Genomic DNA, 26,234 nt, shown 5'->3' with positions numbered 1-26,234 from the left:
ACTAGTGGTCCCCCTTATGCAGCCCCCCATTAGTTCCCCTTATACAGTGCTCCCAGTAGTGATCCCCCATATGCAGTGCCCCTTATACAGTGCCCCCAGTAGTTATCCCCCCTATTCAGTGCCCCCTTTAGTGGTTCTCCCTTTTCAGTGCCCCCTGTAGTGGTTCTCCCTTTTCAGTGCCCCCTGTAGTGGTCCCCCCCGTGCAGTGCCCCCAGTAGTAAGCCCCTTATATAGTGCCCCAGTAGGAGTACCCCTTGATGCAGTGCCCCCAGTAGTAGTCCCCCCCAGTAGTGGTCCCCTCCAATAGTAGTCCCCAATAGTGGTCCCCCCTATACAGTGCCCTTTATATAGTGCCCTCAGTAGGAGTCCCCCTTGATGCAGTGCCCCCTATAGTAGTCCCCAGTAGTGGTCGCCCACGATGCAGTGCCCCCAGTAGTGGCCCCCCAGTAGTAGTCCCCAGTAGTGGTGTCTCCCCCCCCAAAGCAGTGCCCCTAGTAGTAGTCCCCTCCTTAGTAATAGCCCCCAAAGCAGTGCTCCCAGTAGTAGTCCCCAGTAGTGGTGTCCCCCCCCCTCCAAAGCAGTGCTCCCAGTAGTAGTCCCCGCCTTAGTAATAGTGCCCCCCCCCAACAAATACACACTGAAATTAAGCAATAAATAAAAGCAAAATACTTACCTGAATCCACGCTCCGGCTCCCGCTGCCGTCCGCACGTCAGTCCTCCCGGGCTGGCGCGCTCTGCAATATGGGAGAGACGTCATGACGTACCAGGCGGTAATGCAACATCTATAGACACTGCAAATGTGGGTCTCAGTTCTTGCACACTGGGACACACGGATGTACACCAGGGAAAGGCTTTGTAGCGGCATAGGCATAAAGTCACAGTCGCGAGTGTGGCATAAGCCTCTGAGACGGCATTATTATATACTTGACTACATATTGCCTTCTGCAGTGAGACAAGATGGGGGCTTGTCCCGGAACCTCAATCTTCGGAGTGGACAGCTTTTATGTATCTTTATGTACTATGCGGTCTCCGGGGTCACTGCCATCCCGCATAGCAATAGCGTATTTATAATGGGTGCATAGTGTGCGGTGCACACGAGCCCTTCGTCCAGGGGGGACCCCACACTGCATACCCTGCACAGGGGTGCATTAAGAGAGGAGGGGGCCCGTGTGCTGTCTCCATCTAGGGCCCCCTAATCTCTCCCCGGCGGCTGGCAGTGCACTGAGAGCAGCAGTAGACTCTGGGCACTAGTCTGTGTCCAGAGTCTACTGAGCATGCTCAGGTCACCAGGGAAATGGCGCGGCAGCCATTCTCCTGGTGATTTACCTACTGCGCATGCACATAAAATGGTCACTTATTAATACTGATTATTATTCATAGCTGCTCAGAGCTATAACATACAGTACCAGTACATACAGAAGAGGGTGTGGGGGCACAACGCAAAAACATAGAAATGGGAGCTGTATACTACATGACATACAGGGGAGGGGAAGGGCATGGACGGTATACGTTTATGATGCCGGTGGTCACAATGCCGACCTCCGGCATCTAGACTACAGTATCCCGGCGAGGGTTAACTAACCTACGCCGGGAGACCAGTGCCCGGAATCCCGATCAAAGGGATGCCGGGCGCCAAGCGCGGACAACCGTGGGGGGGGGGGTTAGGTTTAGGGTTCCCGGGGGGGACTTAGGTTTAGGCATCCCCCCTGGAGGTTAGGTTTAGGCTAGGAGGAGGGAGGGTTAGGGTTAGGCACCCCCCGGGGGGACTTATGGTTAGGTACCCCCCCCCCCGAGGGACTTAGGGTTAGGCGGAGGGGAAGGGGGGATTAGGTTTAGGCACTTAGAGGGGGGGATTAGGGTTAGGCACAGGGTGGGGAGGTTAGGGTTAGGCACCCTAAAGGAGGGTTAGGGTTAGGGGGTAGAGTTAGGTTAGTACCTCTTACCTTCTAGACGATCGGGATTTCCTTCCATGTTGGGCTGGCGCTGCAGGGATTTGGCCAGCGGTGTATCATACCGAATCCGGCATGGACACAATACAGGGCGTAGATGTTTTTTTGGTGGGGGGTATAGAACATGATATAGATCAAACAGATGAGGTGGCAGAGTGTAGTACAGGGTAGGCAGATCGGGGAGCACAATTTTCCCATGTTCGCTCACCCTCATGTAAAACGCTAACTACGCCACTGCACAGTAATGGTCACCTGGTGCCTACATCATGAGTGTTACTACTAGCTGTTTGGTACCATGAATCTGCCACCTATACAAATAAAAGTCCATAGCTCTGAAATGTAGTTGCACAGACTACTGTATACAAGTGAGTAGTGGGACTAAAGTTTTTTGGGTTTGGTCACAAAGCTCATGGCCAGCTGTGACTAGTGGGCTGGTGTCATACTGCCATACCGTGGGTGAGTGAACCTCCGGTACTGTGCTCTCCCAGAGTATGGCGTGTGGACTGTTGCTCCACTTCTCAGCAGTAATGGGTAAATTGTTGTTGGCACTTGGACATTGTGGGATAGACCGGAGGATTTGAGGTAGGTGATGAAGTCAATGGCGGAGTGGGATGATGGGAGAAGAGGATGGAGTTGACAGAATGAAATTGAACAATGAATGAACCTGAATTGCTCTGTACACTGCCCTATGTCTGCACCTTCACTGGCTTCTAGCCCTGGTTATGGTTTTAACATTCTTAACTGTTCAAAAGACCTCGCAGTGTAATACATCCCTCCGGTGACTCCCGGCAGGATTAGGTTCTCAGAAAGACAACAACTTACGTTGGCTATAGAATGGAATAAGGAGTAAGGTCAGGTCAGTGCAAGCGCTTATTACTGATACAGAGGCAATTATACAGGAATAATATTTATGACCTTTAATTCCATTCCTGAGATTTCTATGTGACCACCACATCTCACAGTGATCATTACAGATGTGGATTAGAAAATCTAGGCTTTGAAAAATGTCACAAGAAGCAGCTGGACAGAAGATGTGCGACAGAAATAAAGCAAAAAGATTAAATAGTTCTTGAGCATAACTAGATGGAAATCCTATTAAAAATGAGCGTAGAGGAACATTTCCAAGAAGGCATTTTCCTGCGCTAGGAAATTAAGTTGCAGAATAATGTACTTTAAATTCAAGTCACCAAACAGGCTAAATGCCAATGGGGTGATGCTGACTTGCATTGTGCGCACAGGACTAAGGCCCTGATTCAGAGCCGGACGCTCTGACCAGAGCGCTCGCTCTGAATCAGGGCCCACCTCCATTAATATGGAGCGTACTCCTGGACGCTCGTATAGCTGTGGGTCACCACCCACAGCATATACGAGCGTGCAGGATGATGGTCGCGATGGTCTTGACCATCGCGACCATCGAAACTGCGAGCAAAAGCCTACGGTTGAGTTTTTCAACATCGACAGCACGCCCCCTTTGATGAGACACTCCGAGCGAAGGAAAGTCCTTCGCTCGTAGCATCTCGCGCATGCGCACGACGGAGCTCCCTCCGTCGAGCGCATGCGCAGTGCAGACCATCGACCAACTTGCGAGTGAACAGCCGCTCGAGAGTGGGTCTGAATCAGGCCCTAAATGCAGATATTTGCATGCATACAGAGTGGTGCCAATCCATGTGACCGCACTGCGCACCTATCCATGCGATTGTGGAAGTAGCCAATGCCATTAACAGTGCGCACTTTCACCAACTCTATACCTGGTGCAAGAGACCCGTCTGAAATCAGACGGATCTCTGCGTACGCTCACCCCTGCATAGTCCACAATATCATCTACATTTCCTAGACAAGCCCTCATTTAACCACGTTTCCACCGTTACGCCTATTTAACCGCAAGTGGAAATGTGACTATAATGCATACGATTGTGAATAGCCTGTAGGTGTGTGCCAAACATGCATGCAACGCCACATTAGCCCCCTCCCCCCCCAAGTGCTTTGCCAAATTGAATAGCTTAATGGAGTGGAGTGGTGGTCTTCACAGAGGAGACCATTGGATGAGTTGGCTGGAGTGAGAGTGTCTCTTGTCGCAGTCAAAGGTTGGCGCCTAAGTTTACGGAGTAGTGCCCTTATGAGATTTCAAGGCTGTCTGTGAGTTGCACATATCCGTGGCCATTTTTCTGTCTGGCTGCGGATGTCTACTTAGTTACTACACCAACCTAGGTGCAAAGGATCCATCTGAGACGTCTCTCTCCGTACACTCCCATGAGGTAATAGCGTTCAGTGTGATTGCGCGGTCATCAGCCAGCTAGCGCCCAGAAACACCCATTTCATGGATAGTGTAGACCATCAACAGACGTGTAAATCCGCATGCCCAAGCAATCTCAATCCATGTGTGGATACCTGATTCGGCGCATGCTCAAAAAGCCAATTTTGTTTGGCGCATGGAGATTCCAGCATCAGCCCCTTCATCTTGCGGAGTGAAACTATTGACATGACAGAGGGTGCTTCCAAGACAGAAAAATGGGAGGAACATTTTACAGTACTCCAAATGAAAGTACGGAAACAGGATGAGGATACGGGGGGGCTTGGCTGCGACGTGCTGGGGGCTGATCGTGTCACAAAGGGTTTTTAGTAATTTTATGGCCAAGCACACTGGGGGCACATGCCGCACACCGGGGGCAAATTGGGAAACACAGGGCCTGATTCAGAGACGGGCGCTAATGCCATCGCAGATGCGATTTCATACGCAAAGCAGCAGCGAAAATATGCTAATGTCTGCAAAGATCACCCGAGCATAAAGACGCCCACTTCTACCTACTTACCTACGTGCGATGACGCATACCTGCCTAAATATCGGTAACATCGGCGGCCATCTTACCCTTGCGGCAGGTCTGACCTGCCGCAGCCTTGGGAGTGCTTCTGACACGCAGAGCTGTGGCTAATTTATGCCCACGCCCACGCTGTTACATGGGCGCGGGCATAAATTAGCCACTCGCAGTGGCTAATTTATGCCCACGCCCATGTAAACGGCGTTTAAACGGACAGGCACGCCTGCGTTTTTCTGACCACTCCCGCATTACCACCCCCAAACGCTGACATCCTGTCAGTCGCTTTGTGATGGGATCCCCTGTGCGTCTGTAACCGCAACGCGATCGCTGCGCACGCTCTGCGAGGCTTGTACGCATGCGCCATGGCAAACAATCGCTCGATCTGCTTTAATATCGCATTAGAGCCCATCTCTGAATCAGGCCCACAGTCCTGATTTCAGTGTCCTGTATGGTGTCGCTGTATGGCGGGACAGTCCTCTCAAATCAGGACCGACCCGTCACAATCGGGACAGATGGGAGGTATGATTTTAGGTGAAAAACTGGAAAAATTAAAAAGTGCTCAATGAGTCGCACATCTACTTTGCAGGGAGGAAGCATCCACCATGAAGTGCGCAGTACCGAACATTGAGACGCTATGTTGCAAAACCAAGGCGCTCCACAAGTGTGTTTATTATGTTTATTTTTTTAAAAGCCACAATGTTAGACTTATATTTATTTCATACATTACTTCGTATTGAGGACCTCATTCAGAGTCTCTCGCTAGATGCGTTCGCTCGCACCCAGCATATGCAAATTTGTCAAAGTGATGCCACAGGAAGCGATCGCTCGCCAAGGCATAAGCACGCCCACCATGTCTTAGCGAGCGGCCAGGCAGAGCCGCTCACCAGCACACGTCATCTCCAGGAAGTGTATTAAAACATTGGTACATCGAGGACAATCGGAAGCAATCGCAGCGCTTGTGGTTGCCTTACCCTACCGCAAGCACTGCGAGGACTTCAGTGTAAAAAACAGGCATGTGACATGTACTATGACGCTGCGTGTTAATTATGCACGCCTCTAAAACGGCATTGAAACACTCAGGTACGCCTCCACTCCCCCGTTATTAGTGTCCTGCCCCTGTTACCACCCACAAACAGCCTCTCCTGTCACTCATTACACTGGGCTGTCTTTGATGGGCGAGCGAGCGGCCTGTGACCGCACAGAGTAGTTCGCACACGCGCAGAACGAAGCATGCGCATGTGCGCACACAAACCACCGAGCCGCTTGCGAGCGCACAGCGATAGCGAGAGACTCTGAATGAGGTCCCGAGTTTATATAAGGAATATGCTTAGCGCGCAAGGCTTGGAAGTTTCAACGGCAAGTCGGTGCTTTTCTTTCCCCCATTGCTGAGAGGTCATCCTCTTTTATAGTTGTTTTTTGCTGTATAAAATCTTTCCGATCCACAGCGTTTTAGTACATAGCGGTGGAGGCGTGGAGATAGTGCTTAGCCCGGCAATTCTCCTTCCAGAGAATCAATCTGTATCAGGATGAAATAAATACAAATATAGTCAAATTATTCATTTCCCTGGGGATTTACGTCGGAGTTTTCATAACATGTGCTGATTGAGGAAGAGACAGGAATTATAGTGGCTGTCAACATGTTTGATTGTGTTTTAGCCTAACAGAGGGGACCTGTATTTAAAGAGAGGCTCCTGGTGATTTTACTTGCAGCTTACGGAAGATAGATCTGAGAATTAATTTGTATTGCAGCTGTAAAACACCGCGGATGCCAGTCCCAGAGGGTCATAATCAACATTTCTTTTTTTTTTTTTAAATGAGCAGCTCCCTTAATCTTCACGCCTCATCATAGGCGCACTGAGTACTCATTTTCACCAACTGGGAACATTTTACTTTTATTTTTTTTTATTATGAATTAGCAAGTGTTGCACGCAATCATACGATTTTATTAGATTTCATTTGTGTAAGTATTTTTAAAAAAAATTAATAAACAAATGCATTTGCACGTATTTGGGCCCCCCGGCAAATATTACAAGACCGTTTTCAATGCCTCTGTCATGTAATTGTTCAGAGTGAATTGATAGACTGCGTTCTCATGAATACGGTGATGCTTCGGTGATGTCGTTAGTTCGTGGTGAATCGTTAAAGAGTTTATTTCTGGTGAATATTGGTTCACAAAAACAAGGTATTTTGGGTGAGGAACGGCTGTAGGGGCCCTTGGCCCTTTTCCCTCTTACTGTATTGGATCTCATATACTGGTCCCCTTTGAATAGAGTATCCTCATTAGTGTCACACAGGAGTGCCGCCTACATAAGCCAATGTGGCATTGTCTGGTCATGGACATTTACTGCTCCCAAGTTTTCTTGCTGGAAATCTGTGACCATGAATTGAGACTCCAGATGTCCCCGCATTAAGGGCAGGGAGACCGACCCTTGAGAATATTCATTACTAAGTCCTTGTAAAATGTAACATTTCTAAAAGGGGAAATGACTTGGTTGCCCCGGGGCCTGCCAGGCACTTCTGAATCTCTTGGCTACCCTCCGGTAATACCCTTGAATTTCTTTGCGCATTTAAAGCACCTACCATGGTAAGCGGGGACAGAGCACCGTTTCCCATGTAGAAACGAGACAGGAGGGCGGGACAGTCCTCTCATATCAAGAGCGTCCCACTAAAATCAGTCCAGTTGGGAGGTTGGCTTACTGGCAACGCTAAATAAATTTTTCTGGCAACCATCATTTTTAACTGATACATTATTAATGTCATTTCAAAATGTTTTTAAAAAAAGCGCAAATAGCATCTAGAGGGAAAGCACGCCACCGTCTATGGACTCATAAATAGGGGTCTCACAGCCCTATTTAGGCCCAAAACTAATTAATTTTTAAATTATTTTTTTAAGTTAATAATATATATATATATTATTTTTTTTACTGATTATCAGTAAATTTACTGTTGATTTGCAGCCATGACTATACCCTTATATAGTAATGAGTGGTTGTATATCTGCCAGCGGTACATTAGTGCTCTGCCTAAATTCTGTAAGGTATAGTCAGTTTAAGCGGATTTAAAAGTAGTGGTATATTCACCCCTCTTATCAGGGATCACTGCACAGAAACAAGGTCATTCCGCAAAGTAGGCATCCATTGAAATCATCAATAATTATTAGTAAATATTAATAATGGTCACATCCTTGTTGCTATGTTAGTCCACTTCACGTTGAAAGACGCAAGTTAAATAACGGTAATATTGCCATTGCTTGTGTCCCAGGCAGTGCTGCAGCCACGGCTGGTTCCCTTTCCTTAATAAGGTATTGCTAATTAAACATTTACACCTGCAAATGGCAGACCGTCTTGGTTTATCCTTTAATGAAAGAGCAGTGTTATAGACTGCGGCCTAATGGCCATTAACTTGTCACAGAAGCCCCCTCCCCCCCCCAGCTCTTTAAACTGAAACAATTCCAGTGAAGTCAGAATAACTTATCTCTCCCCCATTGTTACCAATCACTTGCCAACACACACTGGCTGGCATTTAATTGCTATTTAAATGTTCATTTGTAATATAAGAGCTTACATAACCTAAATGCTATGCAAACGCCAAAGTAATTAACCATGAAGCTTTATTTTTATGCTGCTGTTTGTTGAGAACTGATGATAGTGCCCGGAAAAGCCGCCCAAATGAGCAGCGACACGGGTGGCCAAGTGACGTTAATCTGAACAGCCAGGCAGCAGTGCAGAGTATGCCCACCTACACTGATAATCCATGAATGTTAATCGGGCACATCATTCAATCAACTTTTTTGCCTTATCCAATTATATCCGATCTAATACAATCAAATTTTAATTGTGTACAACCAGCTTTGGCAGCCAGTTGTGGAACTACAAAACCAAGGGGACTACATGCAGCCCTGAGGAAGAGTCCTCGAGACTTGAAACGCGTTGGTTGTGTTTTGTATTCACTTGTGTGTAATCTGACATCACTTGGGTCATTGTGAGTGTTGGACCCAGGTGGTGGAACCCTATTTGACTGAGCCTGGAAGTGAGGAGGGAAGTGTCTGGAGCTTCCCATCTGTTTACACCCATTTCCATGCTCCTTGCTGTAAGAGCTTACACGGTACAGTTCCAATCTGCACTATTTTTGGATAATTCCATACCTATATACATACATACATACCTATATGCTTCTTTTATCTTAAATGGTGTGGAAATTTTAGGTGAATTTTTTTTTTTTACTGTACATTTTTAATGTGGTTGATTTTCTATATATATTCAATTGCTTTTGCTCTGCACTATGTGCTCTCCTCTCTATTTTATGTCTTGAGAGAGTGTGTGATCAGAGGAGAAGATTCCACTTCAATGAGAAAGACTGTCCATTGGCTAACTTCTTTGCTTATGAATATTCCATACAAATACCTCATCCATAAAAGGAGAATCTATACAAGATTGAATTTATGTCTACAAAAGGTTCCCCCTTATTTGACTATTGAACGTTATTTATATTGGGGCACTGTATGATTTGTTTTTGTCCGTATAGGCAGTACCATAGTAGTGCCCTGAGGATTTCCTCTTTTTCTCTTTCTTTGATTTTGTGACATCAGTCCTCAGTGTTGGAGTGCTGCAGCCATTTTCTTGTAGCACACCTCTTTCTGTACGCTGGAGATCGACTGGCATATATTTTGCGGAGCACCTTTTTCTGTGTCCTGGAGAGCAGTGGCCATTTTCTTCCAGCACATTTATTTGTGGGGGAGATGTATCAAACCTTGGAAAGAGATAAAGTACTAACCAATCAGCTTCAAACTGCCATATTAAAAGGTTGTGTTTGAAAATGACAGTTAGAAGCTGATTGGTTGGTACTTTCTCTCTCCAAAGTCTGATACATATCCCTCTGTGTCTTAGAGAGAGGAGGCCATTTTCTTGTAGCACGGTGGGGAGTCACAAGCTTACTCTAGCTTCCCAAGAGACCGTTCTACCAATGTTCCATATGTCTTCCAGTTCCAGACATACCAAAGAAGATAGACAACCCTGGTCAAAACAATCCCATTTTACCAACAACCAGACGATTGGTCGCTGTAGCCTATTTCACACCTTAATGTAATGTTAGTAAATGAACCCTCATGAGTCTACTTTTCCTTTTGTTTTTTTGTTTTTGGTAGTGCACATCCTGTAGTGTCTTGATTTGAGACTCACAACAACATAATGAGGAACATTACTACTATTGAATTATCCCATGTGGACACTGTGGGGTCCGGTGCGAGAGAGGGGCCTGGTGATACATATCCATTTGCAGAAGACAGGACTTGTATAGCTAACCCCGTTTGAGCTTTTAGATATGTAAAAAAAAAAATGTCCCACTGCATTTGGGGCAGACCCCTCTAAATATTACTGAACCCCCAAATGTTAGTATGGTACCGGGTGGTTGTGAGTTATCTGTATGCACAGTGCTTTATTTAACTATTGATATCTGATTATTTTGTTTTCATGCCGCAGATGGTACAAAAGCCAAATCATGTTGACCAAACTTCTCCATGAAGATCAATGATAATAACGTGAAGCTACTGTATACCGTAACATGCTGAAAAGAATAATGCGTATTGTCAAATAGTTAATATAATCTGAACTATGCATGTTTTTTTTTTCCCATTTAATGAAACACATATTTTACATAACCAATTTAAAAATCATATTTTAATAACCCTTTTCCTCCAAGGATTTTCCATAGTTTATATGAACGCGTAAACTGTAGCGTGTAAAGAGCCGGTCTATACAAATATCCGGAGTAATTAGCTTTTATGTACGTTGCTGGTTAATGAGATAATTTAATCCCCCAGTCTCCTGGGGATAACTGGACTTAGTACGAGCCCCAGCTAATTTTCCTTTGGTTGTTTATTGGGCTTAATGAGGGGGAGTGGTCTGAGTCTGGCTCAGGTAAGCTGTTTACATTATCATGCAGCTCAGTAAGCAGTCAAATCATGGGGGCTGCTTACAGAAGCATAAGGCAGATACTTCCGAAAAGGTGAACTGACCTTGTACAGGGACCAGAGCCTAATTTGTTCTCAGAGGGGGGAGAGGAGATGGCAGAAGGTGAAGCTTCTCAGGGCACTGATGGGGCCGTATATGAAGGCAACTGAACTGGAAGACAAAATGCTAAAGGTGCAGCAGACATATAACATATTTACTGTACACCGCTAACGCAGGTAACAGGGTAAAGGGATCCGTGTTATCCTTGTAGCGGGGCTCTCTGGTTCCGCAGAGGGGGTCTGGAGATAAAAAACGTCCCTTTTCCTGCTACACTTTTATTTTTAATACTTTTTGCACAGAGGGAAATTATTCAATCAATTAAAATCTAGGTATTTAAAGGCCCCATAGCAAAAGTGTGTAAGGGCCCCTATGTACCACTCAATGGTGAAAATTTCTATAACACCATAGTGCTGACTTTGAAATTCTCCTCCCCGGGTGAAGCCCGGAGAGGAAAGGCAGGTGGGCGGAGTTGGGGGGGGGGGGGGGGCGACTGAAATCGCGTAATTAAGCCACGCCCCTCACGGGAATTCACCACGATGACACATTTAAAATAGGGGCGGGGATAAATGACATTGTTCTCATAGAATAGTGAATGAGTGATTACAAGGATGTCATTTGTTCATAAATCTGGGCTTCTGTTCGTAAAAAAAAAAAATGGACTTACCATGTTTTGATAAATATTCAACTATAAGGGGTAAATTTACTAAGATGGGAGTTCTATTAAGAAGTGATGTTGCCCATAGCAACCAATCAGATTCCAGGTATTATCTTCTAGAACAGTGGTGACGAACCCTGGCTCGCCAGCTGCTGTGGGACTACATATCCCAGCATGCACTGCCAGAGTTTTGCTATTAGGGAATGCTAAAACTGTGGCAGGCCATACTGGGATATGTAGTCCCACAGCAGCTGGAGTGCCAGGATTCGCCATCACTGTTCTAGGAAGTGCTAGATAAATGAGAAGTAGAATCTGATTGGTTGCTAGTGCTACGGGTAACATCACTTCTTAAATAGAACTTCTTAAGTCTTGTTACAAACTCCATTTCCCCATGTGTTTCTGGCTCGGTTATCCAAGTCCAGTAATATTTACGACCCTTTGGTGAAGGATAAAAGCTCAGCCTTTGCTCCACTAGTAAGACCAATTGAAGCGCTTCCAGTTTACCTGCCAGCGTTTGCCTCTAATCCAGGCAGTAATTAGGAAGCTGGGGCAAAGGGGAGATGTTATGAAAATGATTTCACTCAGTGCTCCCTCCCCCTGCCCCGCTGCTAATTGAAACGCCTTGAAGTCAGCAGGAGTACTTTTTATTCCAGACGGATCATTTCCTCATTAAGGGAGCACATTAGCATATTCATCTTGAGCTTAAAGGCAATTAAATTCCAGCCTCTGTCGAGGGAGGCTAAGAGGCCGACTTTGAATTTGGCTGACAATGTCTGAGCGAAAAAAAAAAAAAAAGAGTGAGGTAAAAAAATAAGAAAGTAAAAAAAAAAAACCAAAGGACGTAGAATTTAAAAATGACCTGAGAAAACCCTGCTGTGCTAGTGTGGTAAAGTAAAATGTAGAGGGTGATAAAAAAAATAAAAAAAACATTGAAGTAATTAAAACTTTAAGAGGCGACTTCCTGTTGCCAATGGTAAGTGGGAAAAAAATTGGCCGCAATTCCTGTGTGAGACGTTGAGGCTCAGCTCTTCTGTATGGAGGAGAGAGATCTAAACAGATGCATTTTCCCATCTCTCGGGGTGCGAGACGCTAGCTGGCAGGACCCGCAGTCTCACTGAAGCTCCGTTAGGAGCTCAGCAGCCAACACGGCTGACCACAAGAAGACTTTGTGCAGCTAATGGCTTGTCATGGCTCAGTCTTGGCAGCCCCCCGGCACCTTGGATGACCCGGCTGAGGTTAATTTTCTCATTATCGCCCTGCACAAATCCCCCCTGCAGTAACGCATGGAACAGTTGCTGCATGTGGAGTGGGGAGATGGCTCTCTCACCCAGAAATAACAACATATGCTATGTGCGGAGCACAGATAAAGGATGATTGGCAAGTTAGACGCAGGGGGGGAACAGGGCAAACTTTGCAACCTTCAATCAGAACGCAGCATAATTTCATGGATTATAATCATAAAACGCGACGCTTACAGCCAGCTTTTCTCCTGGCTGAATGGGTGTGGGATGAAAAGTCGACACACAGGATGTCAACATGTTCTGAAAATATTAAGGGTAGAATTCATTATCGAGGGACAATTGGTTCCTGATAAGTAAGTATCCAACGCAACGCAAATTGTGGCAGTGGATACTAAAGTATCGTAACAATTCGGTATTTCTCTAATTGTGGGACAGCTGCTCCGTAAAGCAGTCATCCCTCAAGCCCTGTCACCTACACTGTCATTGCTATTCACGCATACAGGGGCGCCGAGAAGACGGGGAAACGGGTACTAATTACCTGGACCCGGGCTTGTTGGAGGGGCCCGTGTAGGGGCTGGGTCCAATGCCACACACTGATCGCGCCCGCCCCGGATTTGAGCTGGGCTGAGGGGCTCACAGCACCTTCTCTCTGCCGGCGCTGTGAGCAAATTTTTTTTTTTTCCCTAAGGGGTATGTGGCCACACCTCCTGCAATTAGACCATGCCCGCCCATCAGTACCCTGGCATTTGGCAGCTCTTGGCGGGCATGTGCGCACATAGGATCAGACTGAACTACTACTACGGAACTACTTTTTCAGCTGACGATGGCGTCGGTTCACGCTAGCAAACTGAGGACCTAATTCAGACCCGCTCGTGAGCGCTGAGCACTCGCAAACGGGTCGATGGTGCCCTAATGCGCATGCGCACGTCGGAGGGAGCTCCGTCGTGTGCATGCGCGAGACCCGCATAGCGACAGCCAAGCTGTCACTATGGGTCACGCACCAAAGGTGGCATGCTGTCAATGGTGAGTGACAGCACGCCCCCTTTGGTGGGCGTGCCGGGGGCGCTGCTGCCCAGTCGGAGGCGCTCACATGGGAACACCTACCGTCTGGGGTCGGCCCCACTGACATCACAAGTGATGTCAGTGGGAGTGATTTTGGCTCTGATAGAGCCAAAAGCACTCCTGGGCTTGCGGCAGCGAGACCCTACCGCAGGGTCTCGTCGCAAGCCCGATGGTCGCGATGGTCATGACCATCGTGACCATCTTTTTGGCCGCTTGCATAAGCTGTGGGTGGTCACCCACAGCTATGCGAGCGGCCAGGAGGCCGCTCCATTTTTAGGTAGGAGGGTCCTGATTCAGAGCGAGCGCTCTGGTCAGAGCGTCCGGCTCTGAATCAGGCCCTGAGTTTGTAGAATACGGAGGCCCTTAAAACATGAGGAAACTTAGGGGGTCATTCAGAACCACTCGCGAGCGGCAGTACGCTCGCAAGTGGGTCGATATTCCCCACTGCGCATGCGCACGACGGAGGGAGCTCCGTCGTGCGCATGCGCGAGACCCGGAGAACGACGGGCTTCCCATCGTTCTGGGTCTCGCACCAAAGGGGGCATGCTGTCGATGTTGATTGACAGCACGCCCCCTTTGGTGGGCGTGCCGGGGGCGTGCCTGCCAGACGGAGGCGTTCCCATGGGAACGCCTACCTTCTGAAGCCCGCCCCACTGACATCACTAGTGATGTCAGTGGGAGTGATTTTGGCTCTTATAGAGCCAAAATCACTCCAGGGCTTGTGGCTGGGAAACCAGACCGCAGGGTTTCCCTCGCAAGTCCGATGGTCGCGATGGTCAAGACCATCGCGACCATCTTCTTGGACGCTCGTATATGCTGTGGGTGGTGACCCACAGCTATACGAGCGTCCAGGAGGACGCTCCATTTTAATGGAGGAGGGCCCTGATTCAGAGCGAGCGCTCTGGTCAGAGCGTCCGGCTCTGAATCAGGCCCTTAGTGTTTCCAAATGTGTAACGACCCGCTGAGCTTTAATAAATAGGCCCCTAAATAAGGTGTTCACTTTTTTTTTTCACATTCTTAGTTTCCAAATTATAAGATGGCCTGTCGTGATTAAGGGTTATTGGTTTTGTAGGAAGAAGCAACATTGTTACAAGGCAAAAAAAAAATGTCCTACATAATAAGTTGTGTGATGTGGAAGGAAAGGTGGAAAAGCCTGAACTCAGGGCCTGATTCAGAGACAGTCGCTCTGAATCAGGGCGTTTTTTATTTTTTTTTATGGAGCAGCCTCCTGGCCGCTCGCATAGCTGTGGGTGACCACCCATAGCTATTGCGAGCGGCCAGGATGATGGTCGCAATGGTCTCAACCATCGCGACCATCGGGCTTGCGACTAGACCCTTGTGGTAGAGTCTCGTTCATCGCAAGCCCCAGTGATGTCACTCGTGATGTCAGTGGGGCCGGCCCCAAACGGCAAGCGTTCCCTCGGGAACGCCTCCGTTTGGGCAGCCACCCCCCGACGGGGCGTGCTGTCAGTCAACATCGACAGCTCGTCCACTTTGGTGCGAGAGCAGGCTCCGTCGTGCGCATGCGCTGTGGGCCACCATTGACCCGGTTGCGAGCGCTCAGCACTTGCGACCGGGTCTGAATCAGGCCCTATATACTTGTGAATTACAAACTTGTTTTCCCACCAGAAGGCAGCATACAGGTTAATAATAATGAAACATGTATCCGATGATCTGTTTTCATTTTTATCTGACTTTAGGCTATGTCCACAATTAGTTTTCTTTTTAGATAGCATGAAAAATTATGCAAACTTTTTTTTCACAATAATATCAATTATAATTCACACCTTTGTGCCCCACATCACCCCCCCTCCCCAGTTCCAACCCCCCCAAACACCGCAAAACAATGAAAGAAAACCATATTGGGAACATTGGAGCTCTTTCAGACCCGGACGCTAAGCTGCTCTCTCCCGCAGCTAAAAGGGGCGGGGTATGCAAATGCCACGCTCACACTGCCTTAGAGAGAGACGGCAGAGCGAACGCACGCCGAAGTATAAAGCCGCCCACCTTTCTTCCTTCGCACACACCATCTCCAGGAAGCGTCTGATTAATCGGTAACATCGAGACCCATCGGAGCTGCACGCAGCACTTGAGGTAGACCCTACGATCAGTGCTGGCTGAAAAACAACCAAGTGACGTGTACAATGACACTTCATTGCTAATTATGCACACCCCTAAAACGCCATTTAGACGCCCAGACACGCCTGCGTCCGCACATCCACTCCCCCGTTCACAAGCACCTTCTGCTGTTACCACCCACAAACGGCACTATCTGTCACTCAAATTAGCGTCCAGTCTGTGTACTACGAGCGCACAATTCCCAGACACAGAGACTGGTTCGGGCATGCGTACTTTGATGCATACGCATGTGCAAACGTGCGATAATCACCCATAGCGTGCATCCGCACCTTAGCGAACGGGTCTGAATCAGGCCCATTCTCTTACAAAAAAAAAAAAATATTAAAAAATATTTTGTTACTACCAAAATGAATCCCTATAAAAACAAAGACCACTACATAAAGGTTTCATCGCCAAGTGACTCTCCGCCCCCTTCCACGTACTCTCCAATGCACTTTTTGCCCTTCCATGCACTTTTCCTTCTTGTTTATTCTGCATAAGGAGATTTTTTTTTTTTCCAGTCAGCTTCCATCTGCCCATTAAGAATCATTAGAACATTGTCTCTACTCAGCCAGTAATGAGACCGGGAGATGTGAAATCAATTGTTTGATATAACAAGGTAAAACTAAGGCCTTGGAAAATCTATTCATGTGCTTAAGGAAAGAAACATGTTCATTAAATTATGAGTTATAGGAGCCTGCACTGGAGAATCTGTACTCTCTGAGTATGATTTTATAGATTGTAAGCTCTTTTGGCCAGGGCCATCTTTACCTTCTGTCATTATATTTGTTTGCAGCAGCGGCTCCTACCCTCTTACATGAGGGGGGCTGCCCCTGCCGGTGCTTGCACCTGCAGTGCAGGTTGGAGGAGACACTGTAGGACCCGGCATCTGTGCAATGGATCTGGCAGGCCCAGATCACTGGCTTCTGGTGACTGCATCATCTGCAGCCCCTAGAAGCTGGGTTGGGCTCCCTGAAAGGCAAAGGAGTGACATCCCACTGGAAGCTGCTCTCTGCTAATCGCAGCTCTGACTGGCAGTCCCAGCTGGAGAAAACACCTTCCCCGGAGACTGCCTGTCCTGTGTCTGATTGACAGGTAGTGCTTCCAATGGGAAGCCACTGCCAGTCACAGTGTAGCCAGTACAGTCACGGACTATAACTGGCTAACTGAGGTGGCAGATTTTACTGGGGGGGGGTGGCTACAGCCCTGCAGCCCCTAGGTAAAATCTGCCACTGTTTGTGTCATGACCACCTCGATGTACAGCGGTAATATCTCAGCCTCTCCTATCTCCCAACTAAGTGGCACGCACTAATGCCGCCACCTGCCTGTCTGCTCCCACCCATATACCTTCATTGCACCTGTATGCTCTCCAGCAGTGAAAAACGGAACTCACCTGAAACAAGCCAGGCCAACTGCAATCCCATCCTCTCAAGTGCCTCACCAATGGTACCCACAATGCACTACACTAGAGCAGCTGGGGCCACCCCTACCCACCGCACCACCCACTCCCAGCTGTCATTGTCAACAGGGACATTATGCTGATGGTGAGGTAGACTTCCACCCACGTTCTCACGCAAGTGCAGTCCAGAACTTTTTTTTTAGCCACCTAATCCGATATATATCAGTTTATCAGGACAGGAAGAGGAGAGAGTGAAAATGGTGGTGGGGTAGAGAGAGAGAGATGGGGGCTGGGGGTGTCAAGAGAGAGAGAATGGGGCTGATGGAAGACTGAGCACAGGGGTGGTGGTGGAAGGGAGAGCGAGAGAATGGTCTGGTGAATGAGTAGACAGATATAAATAGGGGTGGGGGAAGAAAGCTAGAAGGGAAGTATACAGAGAAGGTACATACATGTAATTCAGGTGTAAAGTCACATTTATAAAGACAAGCGACATACATTTGTGGGAAATCACATACATTACACCAGTAGAGGACCTTGTGAATAGAATTATATTTTGGTGTATCACTGGGGTGTTGGTAGCTGTTTGAGCCCTGATTGGCTCTAGGCTGGTCTGTAGCCAATCAGAGCATTGAAGAGCATCCATAACACAAGCTTGTAGCACAGAGAACAGCTAGCAGGGACTGGTTCTGTAACAGGTACTTGTGCCTCATGCCTCAATAATGCTGTTACTTTTCACTGAATTGCCAGGCTGAAAATCGGTTCAGCTCATATGATGGGGCTCCCGCTGTTATTAGACAAGGGCCTGATTCTGCATCGCACGTAGGTCCCCGAATGCGGCCACATTCTGAATGCGAATGGATTGCAAATAACCGCTAATGTAACTGCACGCACATCCTGATACGCGTCGCACCCGCCAACTTTTTTTTTTTGCGCAAGAGCAGCCATCTTGTTTATCATCACCACTTAAATCTACCCCATGCTACTGTAGATGCAATATATATTTTTTTTATATAAAAACAATAAAAATCAACTCTGATTATTTGCCAAATTTTGTATAATTTTTTGTTATTAAAATAAGATTTTTTTAGTTTTCTTCTCTTGGCCTTATGGCATGTTCAGTCTTTCAGCAAAAAATCCTTCTGTCAGGTAATACATTTTTGGAGCACCTCGGTTCTAAGTAGAGTCTTCCATGTAATAGTCTTTTACACTTTTGGTTCCAGCTTTGACGTCTGTCCTTGTTGGCATGAGCTAAAAGCTGAATGTATAAAAAGAAAACTCACACACATGACAGGATGGTCGACAATAATTCAGCATTTATCTCTGACAGCCAAGGGTTAATAGGACCAGCGGATACTTCACATTCGGAAAATGTCCCTATCTTTTTTTTATATATATTGACCAACTGCCCAAAAAAATGTCTTCTTTCTGACGCTTAGATGTAACTCTTTCCATCTATTGTATGTGCTTTAAAGGTTGATAGAGTATTTAGTGATAAAAAATGCAAAATATACCAAAAAATATTATATTCAATTTCAGTAAACATGACGTAATAGGGATTGTGGTGCCCCAATATCCGCTAAGACAGTGCCGAACCTGGCGTGCTTAGATGCCCTGGCTCTGCAGCAACGTGACCCTCTAATCTATTTAAAATGTTGGCAACTGTGGTGCATGGCCTTTTTTGAGATGTTATAGACCACCTATGTCATACTTGCCAACCCTCCCTTATTGTCAGGGAGACTCCCTGAAAGGGCAGTAATCTCCCTGTCTCCCTGAAGAGTCTGCCAATCTTTCGGAATTCACCTTACCCCCATTATGAAGCTGTCATATAATATAAAAACAGAGATATATACATTCAAATGGGATAATTTCCCTGCATTGGTTATAAGGCACAATGGGGGTCATTCAGACCCACTCGCGAGCGGCAGTACGCTCGCAAGTGGGTTGATGTTCCCCACTGCGCATGCCCACAACGGAGGGAGCTCCGTTGTGCGCATGCGCGAGACCCAGCGAGCAAAGGACTTTCCATCGCTCCGGGTCTCGCACCAAAGGGGGCGTGCTGTCGATGTTGATTGACAGCACGCCCCCTTTGGTGGGCGTGCCTGTCAGATGGAGGCGTTCCCATGGGAACGCCTACCGTCTGAAGCCGGCCCCACTGACATCACTAGTGATGACAGTGGGAGTGATTTTGGCTCTGATAGAGCCAAAATCACTGCAGGGCTTGTGGTTGAGAAACCCGACCACAGGGTTTCACTCGCAAGTCCGATGGTCGCGATGGTCAAGACCATCGCGACCATCTTGTTGGACGCTCGTATATGCTGTGGGTGGTGACACACAGCTATACGAGCGTCCAGAAGGACGCTCCATTTTAATGGAGGAGGGCCCTGATTCAGAGCGAGCGCTCTGGTCAGAGCGTCCGGCTCTGAATCAGGGCCAATGATTCCTATGTCTACATACATTTTCTGAAAAAGTATTAGTTTGTTTTCATCAACAAATAGATCTTACTAACTGCTTTTGGGTGCATTTACATTTGGATGTAAGTAAATTTTATGACACGCCTCTCAGATGTAGCTGTACACGTCCACTTTTCTCATAGGTGCTGCTTTCACAATCTCCCTGAAATGCTTTTTCAAAAGTAGGTAAGTATGACCTGTGTGCCAGGCTGTGCTCTGCTCCATGAAAGAATTGTACATCTGCTCTACGATAGTGTACAAAGCCCTATGAATTTTATTTTGCAGACGACTGTGGATAACTACTAAACATGAAAGGCTTTAGCGTTTACATTTCTTTTTCTTTTTTTTTTTAGCTGCACCAGAAGTGTATTGTAGTAGTCCCCCAGCAGTTTGATGTCTAGCACATGTTAAGAGAAACAATGTTATAAACATAACTTTTTCCTTGACTGCGATTATGATTTGCACATATAACAGGACCTGTTGCTGCTACGGAATTTATTTTGAAAGTGCCTGATCCATTCATTAACAGTGGCTTGTTCCGGGTTAAGAACAATGGCGTGTGATTGGTTGGTTATTGAGTAAGGGGAGTGCTGCTCACTGCCATTACTTAATTCTAACTGGACTCCTATATCTTACAATATATATATATATATGTATATATATATATATATATATATATACTGTATATATAAGGCGATTATAGCAGGAAACTGTGAATCTCTTGCTGAACCACAGGTTTAGAAAATCAGATTAAATCCTTCTGGTGAGAATTGCCTCCTCTATACAGGAAGAAAACGCACAAAGCATATTGCACGTAGCATGGGATGTAGTTATTTTTCCGGCTGTCGGGATGCTGGCGCTCAGTATGCCAGTGCCGGAATCCCAACACCAGTTAGGAGAAGGGTTAGGCACTAGGGGGAGGGTTAGGCACTGGGGAGGTCTGTCGGTATCTTAACCCAGTTAAGATTCCGGTGTCAGGATCCTAACCACCAGGATCCCCAGTGTCGGCATCCTGTACCCAATCCCATAGCGTACTGCAATGCTAGTAGCTTGCTTTCCATCACTGCCAATATGACATTCACTGCTTTATGAATACCATTATATCCAGATCAGAGAGTACAACAGAACTGTGTTATATGTTATATCCAAAGGTAATCATAATATTTCTGCTTGATCATATAATAAATAGGCATAAATCAATGACTTAACAAGAACAGCACCAAGAAAAATAAAGCCGTGTATTTAGTAAAAATCGCAGGGAGGCGCATACAAACTAGTCATATAATATAAAGGTGTAAAGCCCTTTTGAAACCAACAAAGTCAATCCACTGTTAAAAATGATAAAACAAGGATGACTTTTGTAAGCAGAGACAAGCTCAGTCCATTGCTTTATATTCTAGGTGAACCCGTCCGTAGGCTCTGCAGCAGGACACAGCAGTCAGATGGATCTCGGCTCCCCCAGGTTTAATGTCAGCTGTAGTACAGGTTGAATGCTGTGCTCTTTGCTTCAGATACCTGTAGGGGATGCACATTCCAAAATAGAATTCTTTTAAGGTCACTCTGTATTGTAATTTTAATTAAAGTTATTGGAACACATGGAAAGGGATGCATTAGTATCCGTTGTGGATCAGGTACGGATGCGCATTATCAATAATTAAGCAAGGCCATTTGGAGAAAAGACGGTCTTTAATGAAAATTGGTGCTGAAAAGGTTACAAGTCAGCAGAAAAGGACAGTCAGGCTCCACAAAATGCTTGGCATACTGTAGAAATCACGATTTTTTTTGTGTGTGTGTGTGGAGGCTGGGGCCTATTATGTATGAGATAAACTGGATAGTCTCTAAGATAAAGTGCTTATATTATTATCAACCTTAAAGTGCAACGGTCATCTACTGTATATATAGTTGAAGTCCATTTTGAGGGCTGAAGTAATATGTAACATAATACAGCCAGTCCGTTCACTAGGAACAAGAGGCATCGTTGAGCATGCAGCCGAATAGTTCACTAGGAACCAGTGACATCATTGAGAATGCACTCTATCCATTCACTAGGAACCAGTGACATCACTGAGAGTACAGTCTATCTATTCACTAGGAACCAGTGACATCACTGAGAATGCAACCAGCCACAGTCACTAGGAACCATTTACTAGGAACCGGTGACATCACGGAGAGTGCAGTCTATCCATTCACTAGGAACTGGTGACATCACTGAGAACGTAGTCTATCCATTCACTAGGAACCAGTGACATCACTGAGTGCAGCCTATCCATTCATTTATGAGCAGTGACATCACTGAGAGTGCAGACAACCGTAGACACTAGGAACCAGTGACATCACTGAGAATGCAGCCTATCCATTCACTAGGAACCAGTGACATCACAGAGAATGCAGCCTATCCGTTCACTATGGACCAGTTGCATCACTGAGAATGCACTATTCATTCACTAAGAACCAGTGACATCACTGAGAATGCACTCTAACCATTCACTAGGAACCAGTGACATCACTGACAGTGCAGCCAGCCATAGTCACTAGGAAGCAGTGAGTGACATCACTGAGAATGCAGCCTGACCATTCACTAGGAACCAGTGACATCACTTTGAGTGTAAGTATCCATTCACTAGGAACCAGTACCATCACTAAGAGTGCAGCCTATCCACAGTCGCTAGGAACCAGTGACATCTCTGAGAGTGCAGCTTATCCACAGTCACTAGGATCCAGTGATATCACTGAGAGTGCAGCCTATCCACAGTCGCTAGGATCCAGTGATATCACTGAGAGTGCAGCCTATCCAGTCGCTAGGAACCAGTGATATCACTGAGAGTGCAGTCTATCCATTCATTTATGAGCAGTGACATCACTGAGAGTGCAGCCTATCCACAGTCGCTAGGAACCAGTGATATTACTGAGAGTGCAGCCTATCCACAGTCGCTAGGAACCAGTGATATCACTGAAAGTGCAGTCTATCCATTTGTTTATGAGCAGTGATATCACTGAGAGTGCAGCCTATCCACAGTCACTAGGAACCAGTGATATCACTGAGAGTGCAGCCTATCCACAGTCACTAGGAACCAGTGATATCACTGAGAGTGCAGTCTATCCATTTGTTTATGAGCAGTGACATCACTGAGAGTGCAGCCTATCCACAGTCGCTAGGATACAGTGATATCACTGAGAGTGCAGCCTATCCAGTCGCTAGGAACCAGTGATATCACTGAGAGTGCAGCCTATCCAGTCGCTAGGAACCAGTGATATCACTGAGAGTGCAGCCTATCCAGTCGCTAGGAACCAGTGATATCACTGAGAGTGCAGTCTATCCATTTGTTTATGAGCAGTGATATCACTGAGAGTGCAGCCTATCCACAGTCACTAGGAACCAGTGACATCACTAAGAGTGCAGTCTATCCATTCATTTATGAGCAGTGACATCACTGAGAGTGCAGCCTATCCACAGTCGCTAGGAACCAGTGATATTACTGAGAGTGCAGCCTATCCACAGTCGCTAGGAACCAGTGATATCACTGAGAGTGCAGTCTATCCATTTGTTTATGAGCAGTGACATCATTGAGAGTGCAGCCTATCCACAGTCACTAGGAACCAGTGATATCACTGAGAGTGCAGCCTATCCACAGTCACTAGGAACCAGTGATATCACTGAGAGTGCAGCCTATCCACAGCCGCTAAGAACCAGTGATATCACTGAGAGTGCAGCCTATCCATTTGTTTATGAGCAGTGACATTGCTGAAGAATAAAATGCAATCAGCACAGACTTTGGGGCTATATAGGAAAAGCAAATAGCCACTGTTTGTCCTGCACCCAGCTTCATTTACACATAAATCCATGGCTATTGCCTTTGCGTTTACCATAAATATGTTGCAAGCCCCATGCGGAGTACATATCCTCTGTTCAATGCCAGGCTAACAAACCAGAATTGTCAAGAAGATGATATTGGGGATGGGGGAATTGTCCATGTGTAGCCTTTAAAATAATATGCAAGTCTAATTGCTGTGTATGATGCAGATTTGACATCTTAGGTGTTGGATGACAACATTAATGGGATTGATCTGTGAGACAGGGCAAGAAAATAACGATTGACATGACTTGCACCCTTCACCTCTCTGCTAATACACAATGAAATACCAGTACAGATCATTATTTCAACAAATATTGCATTTGGCTGGGGTCTGTCCATCCATTTCCCCAGAGTAACATACTAAGGAATAAACAGCTTTTTGATTTTCATAATTTGAAATATAAAAATATTTAATTCTGTATTTTGTTTTTTTTACACCAACTCAATTATTGTTACATTGACCTTCGCCATCTGTAACTTGATATTTACAGAGGTGAACATTGTAAATCACCCTTCTCCTAATTTGTTTAGTTTGTTAAAAGGAAGGAAAAAAATCACTTGTAACATTTAATTTCTCTTGTTGCCACATTTGTGTGTTTCGCTGAGGTCAAATGTCAACCATAGGTTTCATCGAAAGCCCTTTCTTCTGTAACCTTTACTATCCTGTACAATAATTATAGACCTTTTCCAGGACTATTAGTTATTCAAAAGGAAGAGTCGTAAAAACAATTGTTTTGAAATACACTCGGCACAGACATAATGCTGCGCAGGGTTCAGCCCCATCTCCAGGTGGTCAGATCTTTGACCATGTACAGTAGATGGACAAGTTGATGGATGGATAAATTGCACAGATAACATGGGGCCCAACTTTGTACAATAGTTGGGCCCCAATGCATTTTTCTCAGATTATGAACATGAGTAAATCATATTAGCTCTAATCCAATCAGATTAGACTTTGATTGTGCAGCAGGAAGCCACACACATTACTATGCCAGGCCAATTTGGTCTTGTGCCCACTTTTCCTCAGATTTAAAAATTGCAACTACGAATCTTGTGCTATTTTGGCCCCTCTTGGTTGAAACTAACCGTTTTCCATTTTTTTTTTGTCTTCTTCTCCATTTAGGAACTTGATGCCACGGACAATAGGGGGACAGATTACTATGGAAAAGACGCCAAGTTACTTTGTAACCCTCGAGGCACCAAAACGAATATACGACATGTCCAAGGACACCAAGCTTATAGTGGTGGTCAGAAATCCAGTGACCAGGGCTATCTCTGACTATACACAGACGCTGTCTAAGACGCCGTCCCTACCCACCTTCCAAGAGCTGGCCTTCAAAAACACCAGCACAGGGACGATTGATACTTCCTGGAGCGCCATCCGCATTGGTATCTACTCTAAGCACTTAGAAAACTGGTTACAGTACTTCCCTCTCTCGAAATTCCTTTTTGTCAGTGGTGAGAGACTGGTCAGCGACCCTGCTGGGGAGATGGGCCGGGTTCAGGACTTCCTGGGTCTAAGGAGGGTTGTCACAGATAAACATTTCTTCTTCAATAAAACCAAGGGTTTCCCCTGCCTGAAGAAGCCAGAGGGAAGCGGCAAACCGAGGTGTTTAGGCAAATCCAAGGGCCGCCGACACCCTGTTATAGATAAGAACCTCCTGCTATGCCTCCAGGACTTCTATAGACCCTATAATATGAAGTTCTACCAGATGACTGGCCACAATTTTGGCTGGGACTGATGTCTTCCGGAACTAACGATAGCACTCTCATCTTTTATATACCAGTGTTTATTTTCCGTTTCAGAAGGACAATATTCATTTGGCTTTGAAATATCATGAACTGAGACAAGTGCGCCCTCACTTTAGAGCCCATCTCTTTAACAGCTGGGGCAAAACCATCCATCGAAAGCCAAAACTCGCCATTCACTAAAGTGAACAAGTACGAATGAGTGGAACAAGGCATTGGAGTTTTTTTTTACTATTGTAATACGTATTTATATCAGAGTGAACATTATATATACATATGGTATAGAGACCAATATTTCAAGCACAAATAATAAAAAGAAAGAAAAAGGGAAAACCAGTGTGATATTAAAACTATTTGTACTGTATATTTCTATAAAACAAATGTTTTGTGCAAGAATTCTTTGACATGCAACTGTAGTGATAAAAATGTAAGGCTACTTAGAAGTGGTTTATAAATAGTCCACTTTGGCACCTGTGGTTCAATTGTATGTGTCCTCCAGCTAGGGGGACAGTGCACAGGTACGGTACAAGCCTTTCTTCCCAACAGTCACATGACTCAGATGCTGTAATGCTACAGTAGAAGCCTTTTCCAACAGTCACATGACTCAGATGCTGTAATGCTACAGTAGAAGCCTTTTCCAACAGTCACATGACTCAGATGCTGTAATGCTACAGTAGAAGCCTTTCTTCCCAACAGTCACATGACTCAGATGCTGTAATGCTACAGTAGAAGCCTTTTCCAACAGTCACATGACTCAGATGCTGTAATGCTACAGTAGAAGCCTTTCTTCCCAACAGTCACATGACTCAGATGCTGTAATGCCACAGTAGAAGCCTTTTCCAACAGTCACATGATTGAGACACCGCACCTGATTCGGATGTGGATGCTAATGCATACTTACCTACCCTCCCGAAAATTGGGTGCTGCCACCGT

The 26,234-nt window shown here is 46.0% G+C and overlaps 1 protein-coding gene across 1 annotated transcript in view; it reads left to right on the top strand.

Moving 5' to 3' along the window:
- The window catches only part of HS3ST6 (heparan sulfate-glucosamine 3-sulfotransferase 6), a 75,651-nt gene extending 50,013 nt beyond the window's left edge, over nt 1-25,638 (top strand). The window contains exon 2 of the mRNA XM_088464938.1: nt 24,676-25,638. Within this exon, the coding sequence (XP_088321064.1) occupies nt 24,676-25,294 (619 nt within the window). The 3' untranslated portion in view covers nt 25,295-25,638. The remainder of the gene's footprint in view (nt 1-24,675) is intronic.
- Nucleotides 25,639-26,234: the final 596 nt, after the last annotated feature.

This window comes from Taudactylus pleione, unplaced genomic scaffold (assembly GCF_031769625.1).
Source record: "Taudactylus pleione unplaced genomic scaffold, aTauple2 ptg000061l, whole genome shotgun sequence".
In the NCBI taxonomy this organism is placed as follows: Eukaryota; Metazoa; Chordata; class Amphibia; order Anura; family Myobatrachidae; genus Taudactylus; species Taudactylus pleione.
This window is presented reverse-complemented; position numbering and strand designations above follow the sequence as displayed.